Raw genomic sequence first — 21,383 nt, 5'->3', positions numbered from 1 at the left:
AACTTTAGAGATCTAAATAAATTATAAAATTTAATTATAATTTAATAAATAAAAAACTGAAATTTAATGAATTAAAAATATTAATTTTTAGATAATTTTGTATAAAGTTTATTAGAATTTTTATTTGAAGCTTACAAGCTTGTTAGTTAGATACATATAAGATATATGTATATGTATATATATATATATGTATATGTATATATGTATATGTATATATGTATATATATATACACATATATGTATGTATGGGAGTGTGTATATATATATATATGCGTATGTATGTATGTAGTATACATGTATATGTACATTTACTTATTGAATATGATTTTTTACCATTAGACAGATCATCGATTTAATATTATTTTGTAACTTATTTGTAAATATTTGTAATTATATTATTACATTTGCTTATACAACAAAAACATACAATAGTAAATTATATTAAAATATATGCTAAACCTAAAATACCACTTCACATAATTCAATCAATTGATACATATTTTGATTATAAGCGAAATCCAAATGCCTCACAAATTAATATCAGTTCGATGATCTGCCTGATAACTATAAATATAAAAAAAAAAACAAGAAAATCAAACTAAGAAAATAATCTTGAAATCATTATGGAAGTTTTTATTTATAGCGAGATATGGGAAAAATATATGCTTTGCTTTAATATTGTGAACAAAAAATTGTACATGTTTATTATTAATTTAATATTTATTTCCTTTTACTTATTTTATGTTGTACATACGCACATACGATTATATTTATGCGTCGCATAGCTGAAATTCAATTTTTTTCTTTGCTGAAAACGCATCGTATAAATTTTATATATCATTCGCATAATAAATCGTATAATTATTATGCAATTGTATTAAAATATGTCTATATATATTTCCTTTCTCTTCCTTGCTCCTAATGTATAATCGACCAGGAAAAATATACTAAAAAGAATATAATTATAATTAAAAAAAAATTAGAATAACTTTTGCAAAAAAAATTGCGAAAATTATCCTTTTAATTATTTTTAAATTCTTATTATTTTTCTTGTATATAACAAGAAAAGTAACATATGTTTTTATATAAAAAATTTTTTACCGGGTTAAACTTTTTTTAACTTTTATTTATATATTGTTCTGGGTGTTAGGGAATAGACATTCCTCTTCTAAATAAAAAAAATTAAGTTTGTAACTTTTTACACAAAATGAAGTTATTTTAAATCATTGCTCCTTGCTTTCCGTCGATTAAATTATTCCATTTAATTTCAAATGTATTTATGTACTATTTGCATCATATGTTACACTATTATCATATTCCATCAATATATTTTCTAACCTTAAAAGGTGTCGCTTTTATATAGTGTGGCCGATTATTTCTCTCACGGTGTAAACAACGATTTTTAACGACTTTTCAAGATTCCTTTTTATTACAAAGAAGCACCGAATGAACGTATTTCCATAAAAACAAACGTAAGTTGGTCAAGTCAAATATTTAACCTAATTCCATCGTGTATTTGTAACAAATATGTAACTTACATTCGATATAAGGATATGTGAGACAATTAAGCTAGATCAGGTCACATATATTAACCGAAATGCAGACTTAAAATAAATAAATTATCAGAATGACTTATATTTCTTACTGAAAGTTATTGTTTTATTATTGCCATATTTAATTACAAGCATGTATAATTTGTTTAACACAATACGATATTATTTTAGAGACATGTCTGATGATTTATTGGCAAAGGAGAAGGAGTTCTATCGACTGAATCGTGATCTTCAGCTAAAGACGCGCGATGTAATGAAGACCGTGGATTCAATCATACATGCCCGTACCGAAAATTTATTTAACAATGCGAATCCAAATTTGGAAGATGCAAAGGCTGCGCGCTTAGGAGATACGACACTAAGGATAGATAAACAATTAAGAACATCGTCAATTAAAGTCTCTGAGGCTCCAGCATCGGTAGAATGTATCGACGACACTGAAATTCCAAAGAAAGATAGTAACGTCGGAAATAAAGCTGTTATCACTTTGCTCAAGGGCAAGATAGATATGCTGTATAAAAAGTTACAAACGGTGCAACTCGAGTACAACAATAAGGTAATGTCTCTTCTCATTTTGTCGCTTGCTGTTGTAAATAAGGGAGTGTTTGAAAAAATTAAAATATGCAACTGCCTAAAAATTCTTAGACTTATGAAAATAAATTTATGAATTATCATGTTTATACATAGTGCGATTATTGCAAAGAATTAGAGGGGGAGAAGAAGGGGCTTGACGACGCTCAAATTAAACTGCGCAATCAGATAGAAACGTTAAACGATACAGTTACAAAGTTGGAACGTGTAAATTCGGATACGCTATCAGACTATCAAGCTCTGAGCAACGAAAATATTGTTTTGAAGAAGGTATCTTTATAGCCTCTGTTTGTTATATGTTACACAACTGTTAGTCTATTACAGTGATATTCCCTTTTAGGACTTGGAAAGTTTTAAGAAAGAGATAAGAACGTTGAATCAACAGTCAACCAATCTCGATGTGAGATTAAACAGATCTCTAGAAAGCAACGAGAAACTCAAAAGTGCCTTAAAGTGCAGCCAGATAGAAGAGAAGGTATAATAAAGTATATACCTAAATCTGTACAATCTAAATCTGTAACGCGTATCCACGTTGTAGGAATTAAGAAATCAAATCAGAAAGTTACAAGACGATAAGAGATTAGCCGTAAAGAATTTGGAGAAACAGCGGTCGGAATTGGTGCAAGCATTTAAGAAACAGACGCTACTCATAGATAATTTGAAGAAACAAAACGTACGTACATTGTATTTTGTCATTAACTTCTTCTATTTGTGCGGCATTACATAATATGAATTTTTTACAACTTTATAATTTTGTAGATACATTTGATGGCAAATGGGCAAATCACCTTAACGAAAGAAGACTTTGCGAAGTTATTAGAGTGGAAACCTCAGAAAGTCACTGATGTATCGTAATAGCGTTTATGGTAATATTGTTCCTAGTCAATCTACATCCCGGGACCATTTCTAAATGTCCCCCTTTCGGGGACACTTTGTATAAAACATTGATCGAATGACTGTAACTTATGTACTGTACAAAAGATGAAATTAATCCCATTTTATAGCTACTTATATTTTACAGTATTATATATTACAGCACAAATCAGATTTGATATACATCTTTTTATAGAAAGCGTGTATGTATTTATTTCACGTATCAAAATCAAGTACTATCGAATCGAAATATTTCATGCTTCATCAATAAAGACTTACATTCGTGATTCATCAGATATTGTTATTTCTTTTATTAATAATTCTGCGAACATTTATATTTCATGTTTCTGTTCCATTCCATATCCATACGTGTGTTTACTGTGTTTACAGCAATTCATTGACTTTATATAAAATAGCAAATGCATATCTGACTAAATAGACCGTAAAAGGATTTGCAGATTTTTTTCAACATATCCAATAAGTATAAGTGAATATTCTACTACGGTAGACAGGCAGCAGATTAGTATCAAATGTATCCGCATTAAACTTCTACTAACAGAACTTACAAACATAACAGGACGGTGTATCTGCATCCTACAGATTTCGTTCGGCCTCTGTCGTCATATTTTATTAGCAAATTCTGCTATATTTCTATTAACGTAACATGCCAACGACATTGCATACAAGTCTTGCATTAAATCTGCAGCCTTTCTGTTAAGATGTGTAGCAAACATTCTGTAAGATCTGTTCTCGACAAACTCCGTTGTCCACGTAATCGTAAGAAAATGAGATCTTCGCAGTCGCTATGGAAATCATACATTTTGCGGATAAAAGTTGTTTTAAGGCTTGATAATAATTTTTTTATTTTTCCTATCCGAGGATTAACAGCAAGGTAATAATAGGAGATCGCTCTAAAAAAAAATTGATTTCCATCGTGACTATATATCAAATCCAAGTCGTTTTACGTTTCACAGTTTCAAATGTCTTCTCATTCAGTTTATTTACATAACTTCTGCGTTTGGTGCGAGGAATAATAACTGACAATAACAAACTTTCGAGTGTACAAAAATTCGAAGCGTTCAGGTTTTGCCGCGAATATCTCAACGCGAATATAAATATCCATTATTTGCCTTTACAATTGCGACGCATTTAAAATAGTGTCACGCGACGAGCTAAACGAATTTAAAAAAAAATATGCAGTTCATCAAAATTATCAATGATATTTCACTGGGTGATACACATGAATGTTAAGGCCTCCGCACAATGAAAAATATAAGGAACAAGGAACAGATATATTAGCGACTACAAAGCTAAAAATAATCAAAGGCCCGTGTATATTAACGAATAACAATACGGTCTCGCTCGACTAAGGAAAGCTAAATAATCAAAGGCCCGCGTATATTAACCAATAACAATACGGTCCTAATTAATTAGGACTAAAGAATCAAGAATAAAGTTGAATGCACGATGAAAAATACAGGCAACAGAAACAGGGAATAACACAGGTAATAGATTTTTAACCTATCGGAAGCCGTGTATTAATGCTACACCAGCTTTATTCCTGATTTCTTATTTGTAATCGCTAATATCTGTTCCCTGTCCCTTGTATTTTTCATTGTGCGGGGGCCTCTAGTGTTCCTTCTGCGACAAAAAGATTGTAAATCTTCGACCTAGGTGATGTATACCGTAGTATATGTCTAAACTTACAAAAAACTTACAAACTTATTTTCGCAAACAATTCGTCGAAAAAAATCGCTTCTTTTTATATAGAAATTAAATAATAGCAAATATCACAAGTACATGGATAAAGACCGTATGATAATATAGTCGGTATCCCTCTACACAACCTATAGCTCGAATAACATTAATGCTTTCGTAATTTGAAAAGGAAATTCGCAGTACACTTTAATAAAATACATTTAAGTTAATGTTTTTCTGTTAAATATGTAGACGTTGTTACACTCACCCCCTGCGGGCAAGTACGTTAATACAATTTAATTACAATAATTCTCAATTTATTCCTCTTCAGATTTTTATCATCGACAATATGCCATGAAAAAATGTCATTAATATTTGAGTATCTAAGATCATGATACATGTACTTAAAAATTCTAAACTTCTCTCTCTCTCTCTCTCTCTCTCTCTCTTTCGTTCATTTTTATACACATATTGAGTTTCAAAACTCAATCTCGAGATGATCGTACCTATTATGAGCGCTTATAATTACAGGATCTACAATTCTTCCTGACCCTTATTGAGGGCACTAAAGTTAAGATTCACATAAGCACCACTTGTAGCTTACGTTTGTTACTCGTTTATATATATACTTTTGCATTTTTAAATCCTATTATATCATAAATATTCTTACTGTTTCGATATTGCACGAACATCAAGCGTTTCTCGCAACTCTTTACCACAGCAATAAAAATTTTACAAACATATAAACAAATGTATTCAAGATCAATCATCATTAAGTTAACCAGCATATTAATCTTCAAATCCTGTTTCGGGCCAAAAGATAATCGAGACAATCACCTCACCAGACTTTGCATAGAAAAAATTATACTCTTAAATTTAATTGTGTAAAATGTTGATTTCTTTTCTTTAGCGATCGCGTGAATTGAGCGAATTGGTGTTAGTATACTCTCGAAAAGAAATTATTAGCAGATTTGTAATTTCTTGTAATTTCAAATATTCTATCTAGGACACGCAGAGTTGACGTAATTATGCTATCGCGCAAAAACATTTGAATTGCTATGATTATGATAGAATTTTACATATATTGATATAAAATTTTCCGGCTTATGTATGCCTATTGTAAAAGTTAAACTTTTGCTAAAATGCATTACTATCTATGTGCTCGCAAATTTTTGTACATTCTGCCTTTTATTATATAGTACATCTTATTGTAATGTGTGTGTGTGTGTGTGTGTGTGTGTGTGTGTGTGTATGTGTATGTGTATGTGAAGTTGATTTCTTTTCGTATAACCAATTACAATTTATGATAATCTTTTTTGTATATACATATATAATAGTGGACATAACACATCTTTTACTTCCTCCACATTTACAATACGCTCCTTTCAGTTTGTAAAAAATAAATTATTTTTAGTATTTTCAGTTACAAGGCTGGAAAATATTGGTGTTAATAATGCAATGAAAATACATCTTTTTTTATAATTTTATATAATTATCTATTGATTATCTAGTCTTAAATGATGATCTTGTAATACTACAGCAAAGCGATATTCGCCTCGTTTTGAAAATCAGCACAGACAGTAACACACCTAGCATTGGCTAATAATTACGAAATAATTTTATTAACAATCTTTTACGCTATATTCATATATCTTTTAAAAGATATATAAAAAGCCAGACTCTAAATGCGACCAGAATGACAGTATGGTACAAGGGTATTCATACAGAATAAAAATAGGGAATTACATTCGAGACCTTAAATAAATAAGTCTGATACGTATATATCAATGAAAGTGAGTGAGTGAGTGTGTATATTATTTTCATTTTGTTTTTGTTGCTGTATCGTTGCCCTGATCATGCCAGATAGCTGTAAGTGTCCTTTTGTCCTTCTGTGCGCTCCAAATATTCTTTTTCAATTAAAATATCTATACATTTCTGCAAGAAAAGTATTTTAGGTTTATTAAAACATTGGTATTATTATTGCGTAATTTTTATATTTACACAAATCAGTAATATCGTCTTTATAAGATTTTTAAAAATATATGAAGGGATAAAAGCCATAGTGGGGTGTAAGTCAAATTTTTTAAAATATTCACTCATGTGCATAGATGCAATTTATATATTATATAGATCGCATCTGTGCACACGAGTGATATTGGAAAAAACAGAATCTTTTTTTAAATAAATAAACTCACCTTAATGACATGTACTCTCGGCTTGAATCTAGAGCTTAATTGGTTCAATACTTCCGCCACCAACTGTTGATGTTTCAATACTTTCCGCATTTTCATAATTCTAACAATTGCTGCCTGAATTAAAAGTTTCCTATCTTCTTCTATGTGTTTGTGCGTAGTCTCTTGTTCAACCTTTAATTCCGTCTTCATCGGTATATTAATATTTACCCTTAACTTTTTGCTGTTAAACGAATAAATACTGTTGTAGCAATTGTTATAAGTAGTAGTTAGAGATATGTATATACATGTATAAAAGTGACATACTTTTTGTATCCTGTAAAAAGTTCTACCGTCGATAACGGGGTCAGTTCAGCTACATCATCGCTAGCTGCGGTTAAAAGCTTGGCTTTCAAAAGTATTTGAATAACCTGTATTCAAAGAAACTCTTAAGTATTTTATATTTTCAACATATTGCCTATCACTATCAGACTGTCACATTACCTGCAGTAAAAAATCCATCTTTATTTGTGTTGCATATTGCAGTTGTTGTATTGTCCATGATGTAGATCCATTGTACGCTAACAAAACTGCCATTTGGAAAGTCGATGCTTGCAATGTATATCTGTTCTTAAAACAATTTGTATGTAGCTCCCCCTTAGACATATTATATAGCCAATTTAACTTTCTGCCGCTGTGTTGTGAACTATAGAAAGTAGTGAACCTATGTACAGATCTTTCTAGCTGCAAGTGAAAATTATGAGTAAGTAAGTAATCGGCGAAGGTCCCAAAAGAAAAGATTAAGATTCGATATTTTTGGCACGTTTTACCTCGCTTGGCAAAGAAAATGTAAAGGACTGTTGGAATGGCCATGAACCAGAAGATAAAACTTGTATACTGAAATCTATATCTAAAGGTTCAGCAGAATTTGTCAAGTGCCTCCTGAATTGTTCATTTAAATCCTTTGATACACCAATGTCCTATGGATAAATTGTTACAATTACATTTGTAATATTTTTTAAGAATTCTTAATAACAAAATGCCGTTAGCTATTGATAAGATCTCAAAATTATACACAATCTATAGAATACTACAATAAGGAACTAATTCTTTGAGTGTATTTTACATGTTAACAAGCATCATATAAATATATATCTGCAAATATTGAATTAATCTTTCCAAATTTTACATTATAAAAAATATTTCAATCGAAATTGTTCTTAAAAATAAGTGTCTTGGTCGTTGAATCATAAAAAAAGATCTACTACATAGCCTATACATTGCTCAAACTTCTGTGCACTGTTTTCTACTTGGGAATATTTCAAATAGCTTGTTTATCAATCAATTCAGAAAATATCTACAACTGTATCGTGAATGTTTATTAAAAAATTCAGAACACTAAAAATAAAGTTACGTTCTCGTTCGATTAATCCTTTGTTGCAAAAATTTTTCTGTTGAACATAATTTGCGGAATTTAGTACATGGAGGTTTTTAGGACGATTTGCTAATTGCAAATCTGAAATCGAAATTTAATAAATCAAAATAATGGATTCAATATAACATCCAAATTAAAAAAAAACCTGTTTACGTATAAAATTATACACATAAGAGTTTTTTAGGGTTCTGATTTTAAATATGCAATCAAAATTTGAAAATACAAAATGGGAGATACAATATCAAAAAATGTTTTGTTATTTTTTAACGAAAATCTCGCTCTTAGCATAATCCAAATGCGATAAGGACGTGGCGAGTTTCTAGTTCCATGTTCCTTTTTAACAAGTTTTAATCAATGCGAGCAGAATAGAATAGAAAAATTTAATCTCATATTTTAAAAACATTCTGATTAAATAACATGTTATACCTGGAACATGCGTTGTAACTTTGAAGTATACTCAAATCCACAGGCTTGTTTCAGCTTAGAGATCATGGAAGCCTCTGCGTCGTCGCTGGCAGACATATGTTGCACCAATCGTTTTGCTAACATCTTGCTATAGAATTTTTGAAATACATCTTTGTCTTCGATATATTTAAATACTACCATCTGTAAAGAAAAATTATAAATGCCATTAACTCGATTTCTTTGTTCAGAGAATTCAAGCACAGAAATAAATAAATTTATCATATACTTACAACTTGATTAAGAGTGTCTTCAAGTTCCGCCTCTTCTGGATTTTTACTACTCTTTTTAAGCAGCAGATCGCAATATTTGGCTAATAATTCAGGTGACTTACTGCTGCTATTTGCTGCCCTTGTGACAGAATTGCTATTGATAAACCGTCCGCAAGCCTTGTCCAGGGCAGCAACGAAGCCGCTATCATTATTAAATGCGACCAACACTAAAGCGTTGTACTTCTTGTGTACCTCCAAGATCGTGTTTACATAAATTTTCGGATCCTGCGAGTGAGAAAGACCGTCAATTCACTTAGGCGATTCGCGATATCTCACGTGTGCAATAGTTACATTATCAGTTACATTAAATGAAAAACGTACGTTAGCTGCCGAGTCTCCGCACTTATCTATAGCTGCGAGACCTTGATTGGCAATATGACTTTCTAAAAGATTTCTCAACTCTCCAAGGCCATTTGGTATTCTCGCTACTAGCTGATACATCCTACCCAAATCTGTGTTCTTATCAGCGTCCAGAAGATTCTGGAACTCAGAATGGAATATATCCAGATGTTTCTCGATAAGTACCCTCTCGCATGTTTTCGCCAGTCGCTCGTGAGTCGTTTGATGCAAGTAAACGCGCACTCGCTTCTGCTCTTCCAATAATCTTTGTTCAGCCTGCACAGAAAAGAAGATGCAAAGAAGAGTAAAATATAATTCTTTCGCATATTTATCAGTATTCTCTTTTGGAAATACCTTTTTCATATATTCCGTTACAGGATTTTGCCTAAGAAATTCGGAACTCTCGCGATTGTAGAATCGTTCCGTATCCTCGAGAAAGATATTTTCAAATGAATCTTTATACACCGTTAGATTTTGCCCTTTCGCACCCGGGTCTTCCTCGTTCAAACCCAATTCTACGTAACAATTGATGACGCCGCTAACTAATCGGGTATTTATCGTCTCACCATTGCGTTCTCTCTCGATTAATTTAAGCACTGCATTAGTAACCTAGAAGAAAGCACAGATTTGTCGCATGTGTGCATAACAAATACACCTTGGTACTCGCAAGAATATTATTTACCTGTCTATTTAAATGTTTAAATAAATTATCTCGCCAAGTAACCAAGGCTAATTGGTAAATTTCATAAATTCCTTTGCGGCCTTCCTCGCATTCTCTTCGTACCCAATGGCGATTGAGGTATGCACATACGCCGTTCAATACTTTACTACTGAATTGATATTCCTCCCATTGCCTCGTGTAGAACTGCAGCACATCCTCGTCCATCAAGTCAACGCCGTGCTGCGAGTAATACATTATTATTGCGACACTTGTTCAAAAATCTTTTGATCGAAAGCACGACATTTATAATACACTTACTTTGAGTAAATTAATAAGATAATTCCTAAGAAAATCACGCAGGCGTTTGTATAGCTCCAAACCCACTAACTGCGCGCCTCCTTGCTGAATTTGTCCCTTTTTACTCTTAGTTGTAGTCCTGGTTAGCTGCTGATGAACGCTTGTACAGTAATTATATACATGTCTGTAGAAATTTTACGATGTAATAGGAAAATACATGACAATGCAAACAACCAGTTTACGGGAGGAAAAGAAAGAAAAAAAATTAGAGAATTATCTTTCACGATATAAAGGATACGTGTACAGCTCTATGTATCTTGGCTTGGACATGCCCTGCCTGTTATAGACTTGCTCTATGCCCTCGCGCAGATCTCCCCAAATTTGATCCAAATCTATCTGCTTAAGGCCCGGGGGACCTTGGTGACTTCCAGCCCCTCCGCCACCTCTGTGCCCCGACATCCTGTTCCTATATGCTTGTCGCGTGAGCGTCACTGCCGCTATATACTACTATAATTTCTGTAGAAATAAACACTGGTTTTTTTAATGGGATTCACTTAACCCTTACAGGACAAACATGGATATTTCGTGTCCGATTGACTTCTATACATGGAAGTTTCTCGAAATTTCTCGAAATTTCAAAGGATCCCCACTTATACTACACTTAACTTTTTTTTCCAAAATGAAGTACAGACGCTTGTTCTAGAAACTTGAAAATATAAATTTTGTGAACCATTTTAAATAAATGGAAAAGTATAGTCGGACACGTTGATACCCACGTTTGTATGAATATAAGGTGCCGTTCTTCACATTGTACTGTAAAGCGGGGAGCACACACTTATGCACAACGCATATTGCGTAAGCATAAGAAAATTGATTGGTCCATACACATGTGCATAAGAAAATAGACCAATCAATTTTCTTATGCTTACACATTATGCGTTATGCAGAAGTGTGTGCTCCCCGCTTAAGGGTTAATTACACACATATACGTTGCACACGTTACGACTCAAAGCGTAAGTTACGGGACGATAAGGTACAAGCTGGTGAAAAGAGATCGCTTCTTTACATAAATATGGTACCATCTAGGATAAGGAGCATTTTCGTTATCTCCGAATCATTTGTATAGGATATCTTTAAACTCGAGATTTAAAAAAAAAACGAAAAAAGTCCGAAAGCCGAACGACGCTTAACACGTGTCGCAAATCGGAGCGGATGTACTCTATCGAGAATATTCCAAATTCGTCGCAGATAAAAGAGCTTTGTGAAAGGGAAAGGTTAACCAACGGATGGGTATTCCGTTACATTGTGATGCACGACTCATTCCTTCGGAGCGACCAAGACAGAGACAGAAAGAGAAAGAAAGAGAGAGAAAGAGGGAGGGAGGGGAGAGAGAGAGAGAGAAAGAGGCACGCACAGGCACACGGAGAACGGAGTAGGAGCGAGTGAGCGCGACGGAAAGAGAGAGAAGGAGAGATGTCGAAATAGAGGCCTACTCGCGTTCTCGTTGTGCGCACCATATTCTTTTTTTCTCTCTCTCTCTCTTCGTTTCTCGCTACTCTCGCGAGGCGAAAAACGACCGCCGTCGGAGAGGAACAAGAGGCATCGTCGCCTCGTGGGACGTTAAAGGGGAGAAAAAAAAACCCACGCGCTTACCTGAATGATGTTCACCACCACATAACAGGAATAACAACGGCCGAGGAGCGAGACTCGTAACGAAAATGCGGCGCAGGGCCCCGCTTTGTTTCGCAAACGCGTCGGAAACGACGCGAACGCTTCTCTCCACACGAGGAAATTTGTCGCCGGGAAACACCTCCGCGCTCCTGTGCCCGTTACAATCAACGTCCTGTGCGACAATGAGCGCGGCGACACAACGCACAACCGGAGCGAACCCAACGTACGGTGGCTCAAAAAATTACCTACCACCGCGGATCCGCTGCCTCGGTTCTCGAACAGGTTAGGCCGCCAACGTTGCCAACCGCAGCGCGCGTGGCGCGATCTAACCATCGTCCCAACGAAACGTACAGAAAATACTAAAAGTACTAAAAATCTGTAGGGTGCTAGAAATCGCGACGCTCCGAGATCTCGGACGGAGAAAGAATTGACCAATCACATTTAAACAATTCGGACAATTCGAACCAATGTGATTGGTCACAAGGCTTCAGCGTTATGCTAGGTCTACAATGCGAGTCGTAAAGTCGTGAGTCGTAAGAATTGACCAATCACAGTCGATTATTCTCCTCAAATTCGATTGTGATTGGTCAATTCTTATGACTCACGACTTTACGACTCGCATTGTAGATCTAGCATTATTCTGTTGAAAATCTATCTAAAATTTCAATCCAATTTCATTTCCAATCCATAAATGCCCGTATATCAGACTACGGATTGAGATTGAGATTGGATTGAAATTTGACCAATCAGAGCAAAGTTTACTAAACCTGAGATTAGTTTTCTCTGTTCTGATTGATTAAATTTCAATCCAATCTCAATCCCAATTCGTAGTCTGGATACGGACTTCAACGCGATACGGGCTTTGGACAATTATGTTTAAGCTGACTATAAAAAGCATATTTTACCATTATTTTTTGCAAATTCATTTATTATAGCAATAATACATGTAAACTATCGAATTAAATTCCTTTATTAATAAATAAACAGCATAGGTATAATAAACTGATTTGAACATTTTTGAAACATGGTCTGAAAATGGCGGACCGGAAAAAGTTCAAACTTTTACCTGATAAGCTCTGGTCCTCGTGTTTCTAACAAAAGAAAATAAGACTAGACTGTTAAGGCTCAGTCACAATGAGAAAAATAAGGAATAAGATAAAGGAATAAGGAATAAAGGAATGTCGCATCTCACTTTAGTACACGTACATTAAAGTGAGATGCAACATGCCTTATTCCTTATTCCTTTATCTTATTCCTTATTTTTCTCATTGTGACTGAGCCCTTATACACGTTAACAGAATAGATCGATTGTCTAAAGTGATCGATTTAAATAAAATGACGATTTTTCATAATATCAATTATATCAATAATAATTAATACTTCATTTCTTCATTTTTTAGCTATTTAATGTTAAATTATAATGAATTCAATCCAATCCAACTAAATATTAAATATGTCACGTATGCCTGTTAACTTGCATTGTCAGATAATATATGCACAATTTGTTTATCAATTTACGCATCTAATCAAATACTACAATTTCTATTACATCCGTGACAAATTTGTTTTCTTTGTATGTACATATTGCATGTGGCCACTTAAAAGTTTACTCGGATAAGCCTTAAAAAGTAACGCAAATGATAAATAAACCATTCACTATTTATTCATTCTCTTCCTATATTACTTATTACACCGAACTATATTTATTATTACTAGAACATTGTTTACATACCATTCGAAAAATGATCTGAGAGAGATAGCTCTAAATTGGAAAATTATTTCTTTCAGCAAAAAAGCCCGCCCACTTAATATTCCGAAAAGGAATTGGATATTTAACGAAATATTAATGGCATGTATATCTCCAATTTGACAACACATTTAATCTTCATTCGTTCTGGAAATTATCGCGGATTAGCAAGTCCATCAATTTATGTCCTCATTAAATTTGCAGTGTTTTGTCAACAGAATTTGCCGACACAGTAAACAGAGTACCGTTTTAATTAAATCAACAAAGAACATCGATTCGTAGCGCTGACTAAACTTTTAACGAAGAACAAAGTTTTCACTGCATTCGCAAGACAAAAGGACAGCTTTCCAATGTGTAAACTTCTCTCTCCGCATTTTTCTCGGTGCAAGCTTTTTGTATGAGGCTTATATGGAAAAGGAGCGCTTATGAGACAAATATACAAGTCCAGCGGAATGAAACCAACGCACGCATTGCTATGCAATATCTTGAATTTTTACTCCCACAGAGAACATATGGTTTTCTATATCTTAAATAAGCTGTACTTACTTAAAGAACATAATTAACTTTTCTCAGCGGATACAGCAATATTGCGGAATCACTCTAATAAAATAATAATCACATATATCCTTCAATTGTTACGTAACGGAGAGCAAGAATGTTATCCTATCTCGAATATAGCGTGATTGAACGGTATTCATTATCGTTTTTCCTCTATCGCTCTTGCGACCGATTTTCCGACCAATTGCTGGAAGAGAAGGCGCGACGAGGCTATAGAAGAAAAAAAACTTGGTGCAAATGCAACTCTACTCATTACATCTAAACCTCATTTTTGCTCTTCATTATATTTATTAGTCGCGAGGACATTACATTCCATTATTCTAACATATGCTGATTAATCTTGAGAATTCAAGTCAAAAATACTCAGCAATATACGTAGCATATACAGGATATTCCACTTTTGCCAATCGATCAATCGTTCAATCATTAATGATAAAATCTATTTATGAATTTGATCAATTTTTTCTTCAACGAGAAATAACGAGACATTTTTATTAATTGACATATAGCTATTTAAATTTTGACGTTAAAATTCAGAAACAGATAAACACATTTTTTCATGATGATTTACTTGAGACAAAACGAAGATTAAAACTGTGTTTTCTCTAATCTCTTGGAGATTTCCTCATTTCATTCTATAATTTCTTGATTAGAAAAAAAATCTATTCTCAATTGCTTATAATTTAAAATAAGACTATCGAGATGCATTGACATCTTAGGATTTAATATTAGGTCTTTAATTTACTTAAAAGATTATTTTAACGGCTCGTTCCTTGGAAGTGGGATACCCTGTATAATCAATGACACACCAGACACATACATGCTTTCGATATTTCTCTTATTGTGTGACAGCACACGCACATAACTGCATCGATCACAAGAATTTATTTTATTATGAGCAATCATTTCTCTAATATAAATCATTTATCGAGTAAAAGCCAGACGACAATACAACATCTTACAGTTTCTTTTTCTTAAATAAATTAAGTAACATATATGAGGAATGTGTGGGATAAGGAGAGAATAATTTGTAATACAAATTTATAAGTTTCGAATACGAAAGAAATGTATACGATATCGAAAAGGTTTATATCGGCACGGATATTACGAATAAAAAATTCAGCTAATGACTATGGTGATTAACAAGCGCTTTTGGCACATCTAATCTCAGTAATTTAGAAAGCGCAACGCAGGTAGAACAATACGAAGCTAATATTCATGCGGCTAAGTGCCCTAAGTGCCTTTGCTCACAATTTCTAACATATGCATATTTTCAATCGTTTAAATGAACTATTAGAAATCGTGCGGTATAGGCATCCGTAAGAATACATGCATATATACACGATATGTCACGTAGTAATATAGTAGATATTTGGGAATTCTCTTACAACCTACTCTCTCTTTTTTTTTTTTTAAGGAAAACTTGACTTTAATGCTTTGACTTGACTTTAACTTAATATCGAGAAGGATGAAGAAGCCTATCACTAAAATTTAATACAATGAAGTAACACAACCTGTATGTATGCAATATTCAAATTCGTGATTATACAAAATTCGCCAGGACATGAAATTGTGCCAATCATAAGGATTATTATGTCCCTCTGCCATATCGCACGATAAGATGGTTTTACATATATATGGTATGTGAATTTTCTTTGATATAAACGCGTTACATAACTGCGCTAGTCCATTTTAATTGTAAAAAATAAAAATAAAATAACTCCAATACGTATGCAGCAAAGAAAAATGAAACGGAATGTTTCATCCATCAAAGTCTTAGATTACAATTACATGCCGAGAGATTACAAACGCTAAAGATTTAACTCACCCTGCGCACGTATTTGTGGCTTAATCAAATTGAAGTTTACAATGCTACAATAAGAATTGTAATACCGCATAAATATACAAATAGCGTTTCCAAACACATTTAAATTTTATGGATATACAGTTTCATTTGGCAGAGAGAGGCTTATCTATAGACGTAATATTATACATAAAAGGAATATCAAACTAATATATTATGACTTTCACGCTTCTTGTATGACATTCTGAAAACGATGTGTTTTACAATTCAAATGCGGAAGTATTATTCAGTTTCATTTGTCGGGTTGACTTACTTAACTAATTGTTTGCAAAATAAAGCGTTTTAATATTACATACGTTAAAACAAGTTACATCATCTACAATTTTCTATTGTTCTGCCTGTTAACGTTTCATGACATACAATGGACAGATGGGCCTATTGGATAGCTAGGCCCATGAACATCATTTTCTATGACAGTCTTTGACTTTGGCATTATTAAAATGAAGCAACAAATCTTTTTCTATACTGTCTTCGTAATGTATCCCACTCCGTTTTATATACAACATTTCATACAAACATAAGATATAACAAGCGCATACAACTCTTATCAATGTGTTTCAAACATCGAAATGAAGATGGATTAAAATAGAGAAATCCCGGTACTAAGTATTAAAGTTCAAGAACTTGCTTTCTAGATTTCTTCTCAGATCATAACACGTTTGAATTTATATGTTCGTGATACAATTTGTATTCGACCTTGTCCCAAAGTCCTGATAAATGTCTTGTGGAGTTATTATTGGGACGCTTAAATTACAATTTGTATCGACGTTAGAGTAAAACGAAGCGCGCAACGCTCATTTACTTATTTAAACTATTGATCATTTAAACGATTAGTTATCACTTATGATCATTCGTACAAAACAAAAAATTAGATTGCTCACCCAATTAATTCCTAACGATCAAACAATACTAGCTGGGGTACTGCTAACACCGATTGGCTGAATATTTTCAACTAGTGTGGACCGCATGCTCGATGATGGAGCTTGAACATCCATCGCTGCTGTTCTCATTTCGCCAAAAGGTGCCCTAAAGTATGGATATCACATTAATCTTTTCAGAAATGCTTCTCTTTTTTCTTTACTATCAAGAACATTTATAGCATTTAGATGTGAGTCTATATTTATTATTTCTAGCTTATCGATATAGACCGTTTCCCATCTATAACTTATCAAGAGACATAATCATATGTAAACTTCACAATGTCTTATTTAAATTATAAATGTTAATACGCACTTGCTCTATCAAAAGCATAACATATAGCAGCATTACTTTTAATATAGTTACGGGAATAAATCAATTGTCAATGATCGTTTGACTTTTTGCTTTTGTCAAAACATTGTCGAATGTACGTAGTGTTATGCATGATAGAATCAATTGTCATACATCATGTACTCATCACATTGCTAACATAAAAAGATAATTCTTTTATCATTACTGGAATTTTAAATACAAAAAACGATTGTATCCGACGAATTATAATTTGGAATTAATTCCTCATAACTGCATGCACATAAATCTTTCCTCATAACTGCATGCACACAAGTACAGATTAACGCAATCACATTTAATAGCTAAATTGATGTAGACAAATAAATTAGTTACATAAATAAAAGCAGAAATTATATTGTAATTACAATTCTTATAATAATAAAAGTTTCAACATAATAAAATATAGATTATATTAATCAACGTAATAATCGGGAAATAATTAAATGCAGAAACATCACAAGACACTTAATATTTACTATATTAAACAATTAAATGCTCATAACAGAAAGTTGATAAGCAAATAATGTGGAATGTCAATTAAATGAACAAACTTTACTCCAATTCAATACCAAAATATCTAACTAATGAGATTTGAAGATATTTCAAATCTAGGTTTGATTTCTCGAAGAATATTTGATTTAAATACAATCTAGTTATTACAATCGATACTTTGTTATTTAAAGAACGTTATTTTGTGGAAATTATCAAACAATCTCCAAATTATATCATATTCGAAAGTATTTCGATTCAGTATCGAATCAGAGCAGCTGTACAATAAAAAATACATAGAATGACAACAAAGATTATATGCCGAGAACAGAATGGACATTTGTAGCGAAGCATTGTACTTAGATTTTGTAATAACATTAAATCTTGTATATTATTGCCTTAGTTAGTGAAGTGGTGCAATGAATGTTTGATGGATTTATGTAGGCCTCCAGACGTCAGGATCCTCCATCAGAGTAGTATGGTGATCTGTAGTAGGAGGCACTGTACCCTGTGGGGAACCCACGCCCGACGTCATTCCTGCTGGGTCGGGCCTGGATCCTCTGTTATTATGTTATACATTAGTAAACACTTTGCAAAAACCATATCAAAAACAAGATAAAGTTATTTCACGCCAACGCGATGCGTCTTTCATTAACTCTATGAAGTTTTTTGCGACGATCGTTATACAGCTAGAAACGAAATAAACCGTTATTTTTTCCAAACCGCTGTATCTTCCTTCGTCTCTTCAAGATATCTCTGGCACACGCAGTTCTAACACGCTTTTCTCACAAAACCAAAGCAAGGTAGCATTAAAAATACACATACACAATATAAAAATCGCTCTTCCACCTCAAAGCAAAAAAGGTATACGTTAATTTAGGCAGGGGGGAAAAAGCATACATTATGTAGTTTTTAAATAAATTAAAAGCGATGGTATCTGGATGTGAGACTGTATAACAAGTATCCTGTTAATCGAAAAGAAAAATAGATGAAATGAATAGGCAATTGGTTTACAGCACTCATTTCCTTGAAAATTATAAATTTCGATAAGAATGAAATAACATAAATCTTTCTTGCGATTTTGGAGCACATTAGCGACTTCTTGTCAACAAAACTACATCAAATTGACGATGTAACCTCACAATACAACACTTTAAACTTCCCATTAAACTGACGTGTACAAAAACATAGAATTATTAAAGACAAATCAATTACTAAAATAGCTGAAAAATTAAGAAAGGTACAATCAGTATTGCGAGACGTTCTATGCGAAGTAACAATACTGATTGCAATCCCTTTTTGATACATTTTTGCATCAATTCAATTCGATTGTTTTATCAAGTCAAATTGACTTGGTTTTGGTGGTAAAAGATTATTTATATTGACGATTAAATATAAATTATATTTTGTACTTGGAAATTTCTGCAATTGGCTTATTTCCTTTCTTTTTGTCAATAAAGCTCTTATTTGATTGTCTTATGGATTATACCTTGAGAAATGTCCGAGAAAATTATACTTACTTTTTGCCCAGGGACATCAATCCGTATATTATACCCGTTGTAAATATTAAACCGCTGCCAAATATGCTACTCAGTCCAGGACATAGGAAGACTGCTGGTAATGCTATTCTAAATCAATAAATACGACAATTCAATTCAATCGTAACATAAAAAAGTGAGTCTATAAATATGCGATTCAAAAACTATGGAGGAAATAAAATGAGACTTACAAACAGTAAGCGGCCGCTCTATTCCAATAAGGCTTCTTCTCCACCCAGTCGCTTATATTCTGTACAAAATCGATGAACAGGCAGCAACAAGGCGCTTCAACCATTACGACCAGAAAACCAGCTACCATCTGCCACATACCGCTAATTAAGCAATCGATCTGACCCAAGAGTATACCGGCGCAGTTCCAGGCACCGAGAAAGATCGCAACTGCAAATAAACCGGGCGATCTCCATTTACGAATTACGTTCCATTTGAGAAAGCTTGTAGCCTGAAGTCGTAGTTAACTTCTGTATCTAGTATTATACAAATTTCACACAAAGTTGGTATACAAATCAACCTACGGAAGGGTGAAGAGGCAAACGCCACTGCTCAGAAATCAGATAAAAGAGTGATTTTCTGGTCGCCGAATTGAGTGATTGAATAAATAATGACATCTCACATGCGTGATACACATGTGTGCGCGCGCGCGCGCGCACACGCGAGAGAAAGATATCGAAATATCGCACGATGTACGGGGAAGGGAAAGAAAGCTGCAGGCGACACGGTATCGATATGGACGGGCTTACTTATGCTGCCTACGGTGCCGAGTCCACGACCCGCGTACTTCATCCACCAGGGCACGTCGTCCTTGGCGACGGGGTCCTGTCCGGGCCTCTGCATGATCGATGCTATTTTCTCGCCAAACGACTAAAAAAAAAGAAGAAAAAAGGAAAAGAAAAATACGGTCGAACGATACCGCGGGTGCACTCGTAGCGCGCGTCGTCGATCGACGTGGTTGAAAAGCGTGTGCGTTTCATTACCATTTTCGACGTTGCACTATTATCCTTTTTGTGCGTCAGCTGAGAACGCTGACAGTACCACCACCGCTGTCTGTTGATGTACGGAAAATCGACCCGCTGCTTTTGCGTCTGCGACCACGAGGGCGCATCGTATGTCTCGTATATACGGGGGTTCCTCAAGTAATGAGAGTTTGGACTTTTGGACACACCACTCGCGGGCGACTTTTTGATTGGTAAATTTGATCCGCCACATGTCCCGGACTAATTACGAGGGAAATTTGAATTGTTATCGATAGATATTTATAATGTACTTAAATAAATCACTATTTTCTTCAAAATCAAACTATTGAATTAGAATAGGAGGATTAAACAAGCAATAAAGAGGCGTAAAAAGATATATGAGGGTTATAGGTATTAAAAGAGATATATTAAATTATAAACATAAAAGTTATATTAGATTTTTAGATTACACAAAAGAATTAATTTAAATAAATTTAATATTTTATATTAACAAAGATACAATTTCACTTGTATCTACAATTAATTACAGACAAATATAAAAATAAATCCAAATTAATAATATTATTTTACAAACATTAAAATTTCTATTCTTATTAATATTTTTTAAATGGATTTATTTGTAATAGTAATATTTGTACACGTAAAACCATCGAATAAAATTAATTTCTTTATTAATAAATCCCATAGATATTAAATTGATTTAAACCTTTTTAAAAAGCGCACCATAATTAATTTCAATATGGCGGACGATGTCCAAGCTTCCGGTCGAGGTGCTCTACTCGCCAACTGCCGCAGCGGGCGGGGCGAGGGGGGGGGGGGGAGGAGGACCGGCGCGTCGCCATGAGAACGGAACGCACGGAACGCGGACTGATGTTTCGCGTTCCGTTCCGCCGTTCCGGCCTG

General features: G+C 33.7%; 3 protein-coding genes across 6 annotated transcripts; 1 reads left to right on the top strand and 2 right to left on the bottom strand.

Moving 5' to 3' along the window:
- The first annotated feature begins 1,184 nt into the window (after nucleotides 1–1,184).
- On the top strand, nucleotides 1,185–3,308 carry LOC139822618 (testis-expressed protein 9). Its single transcript, XM_071794499.1, has 6 exons — nucleotides 1,185–1,472; nucleotides 1,725–2,109; nucleotides 2,241–2,414; nucleotides 2,485–2,619; nucleotides 2,683–2,817; nucleotides 2,904–3,308. Exons 2-6 carry the CDS (start codon nucleotides 1,729–1,731, stop codon nucleotides 2,997–2,999), a joined length of 921 nt encoding a protein of 306 aa, XP_071650600.1. The 5' UTR covers nucleotides 1,185–1,472; nucleotides 1,725–1,728; the 3' UTR covers nucleotides 3,000–3,308.
- Nucleotides 3,305–12,318, bottom strand: Cul1 (cullin 1). Of its 3 annotated transcripts, none has more exons than XM_071794490.1 (13): nucleotides 12,006–12,318; nucleotides 10,651–10,883; nucleotides 10,374–10,536; nucleotides 10,077–10,295; nucleotides 9,749–10,003; nucleotides 9,377–9,670; nucleotides 9,017–9,280; nucleotides 8,748–8,927; nucleotides 7,717–7,866; nucleotides 7,391–7,630; nucleotides 7,214–7,317; nucleotides 6,911–7,130; nucleotides 3,305–6,650 (listed from the first exon to the last, which is right to left on the bottom strand). In XM_071794490.1, exons 2-13 carry the CDS (start codon nucleotides 10,809–10,811, stop codon nucleotides 6,570–6,572), a joined length of 2,331 nt encoding a protein of 776 aa, XP_071650591.1. In that variant the 5' UTR covers nucleotides 10,812–10,883; nucleotides 12,006–12,318; the 3' UTR covers nucleotides 3,305–6,569. The 3 variants fall into 3 exon arrangements, with proteins under 3 accessions (XP_071650591.1, XP_071650589.1, XP_071650590.1); XM_071794488.1 differs by having other exon boundaries at nucleotides 10,651–10,868; XM_071794489.1 differs by lacking the exon at nucleotides 12,006–12,318 and adding an exon at nucleotides 11,432–11,892 and having other exon boundaries at nucleotides 10,651–10,868.
- A 1,346-nt stretch (nucleotides 12,319–13,664) lies between these two features.
- Fwe (Calcium channel fwe) lies at nucleotides 13,665–20,711 on the bottom strand. Of its 2 annotated transcripts, XM_071794801.1 has the most exons (6): nucleotides 20,481–20,711; nucleotides 20,247–20,367; nucleotides 19,680–19,887; nucleotides 19,471–19,578; nucleotides 18,349–18,510; nucleotides 17,079–17,218 (listed from the first exon to the last, which is right to left on the bottom strand). In XM_071794801.1, exons 1-5 carry the CDS (start codon nucleotides 20,481–20,483, stop codon nucleotides 18,387–18,389), a joined length of 564 nt encoding a protein of 187 aa, XP_071650902.1. In that variant the 5' UTR covers nucleotides 20,484–20,711; the 3' UTR covers nucleotides 17,079–17,218; nucleotides 18,349–18,386. The 2 variants fall into 2 exon arrangements, with proteins under 2 accessions (XP_071650901.1, XP_071650902.1); XM_071794800.1 differs by lacking the exon at nucleotides 18,349–18,510 and having other exon boundaries at nucleotides 13,665–17,218.
- Nucleotides 20,712–21,383: the final 672 nt, after the last annotated feature.

The sequence above is a fragment of the Temnothorax longispinosus genome, chromosome 12 (assembly GCF_030848805.1).
Source record: "Temnothorax longispinosus isolate EJ_2023e chromosome 12, Tlon_JGU_v1, whole genome shotgun sequence".
In the NCBI taxonomy this organism is placed as follows: Eukaryota; Metazoa; Arthropoda; class Insecta; order Hymenoptera; family Formicidae; genus Temnothorax; species Temnothorax longispinosus.
The sequence above is the reverse complement of the archived record's forward strand: the minus strand, read 5'-3'. Positions and strand labels throughout refer to the sequence as shown.

Excerpts from the sequence above, each read along its gene's own strand:
- Fwe (XM_071794800.1), bottom strand. Across the intron at positions 19,888-20,246 it reads CGGCACCGTAGGCAGCATAA|TTGCGATCTTTCTCGGTGCC; the intron begins GTAAGCCCGTCC and ends GTTTATTTGCAG. Across the intron at positions 17,219-19,470 it reads TTGATGTCCCTGGGCAAAAA|GGCACCTTTTGGCGAAATGA; the intron begins GTAAGTATAATT and ends TCCATACTTTAG.
- LOC139822618 (XM_071794499.1), top strand. The coding sequence starts at position 1,729 with ATGTCTGATGATTTATTGGCAAAGGAGAAGGAGTTCTATCGACTGAAT. Across the intron at positions 2,415-2,484 it reads AAAATATTGTTTTGAAGAAG|GACTTGGAAAGTTTTAAGAA; the intron begins GTATCTTTATAG and ends ATTCCCTTTTAG. Across the intron at positions 2,620-2,682 it reads GCAGCCAGATAGAAGAGAAG|GAATTAAGAAATCAAATCAG; the intron begins GTATAATAAAGT and ends TCCACGTTGTAG.
- Cul1 (XM_071794490.1), bottom strand. The coding sequence starts at position 10,811 with ATGTCGGGGCACAGAGGTGGCGGAGGGGCTGGAAGTCACCAAGGTCCC. Across the intron at positions 10,296-10,373 it reads ATCTTATTAATTTACTCAAA|CACGGCGTTGACTTGATGGA; the intron begins GTAAGTGTATTA and ends TATTACTCGCAG. Across the intron at positions 9,671-9,748 it reads TAACGGAATATATGAAAAAG|GCTGAACAAAGATTATTGGA; the intron begins GTATTTCCAAAA and ends TTTTCTGTGCAG.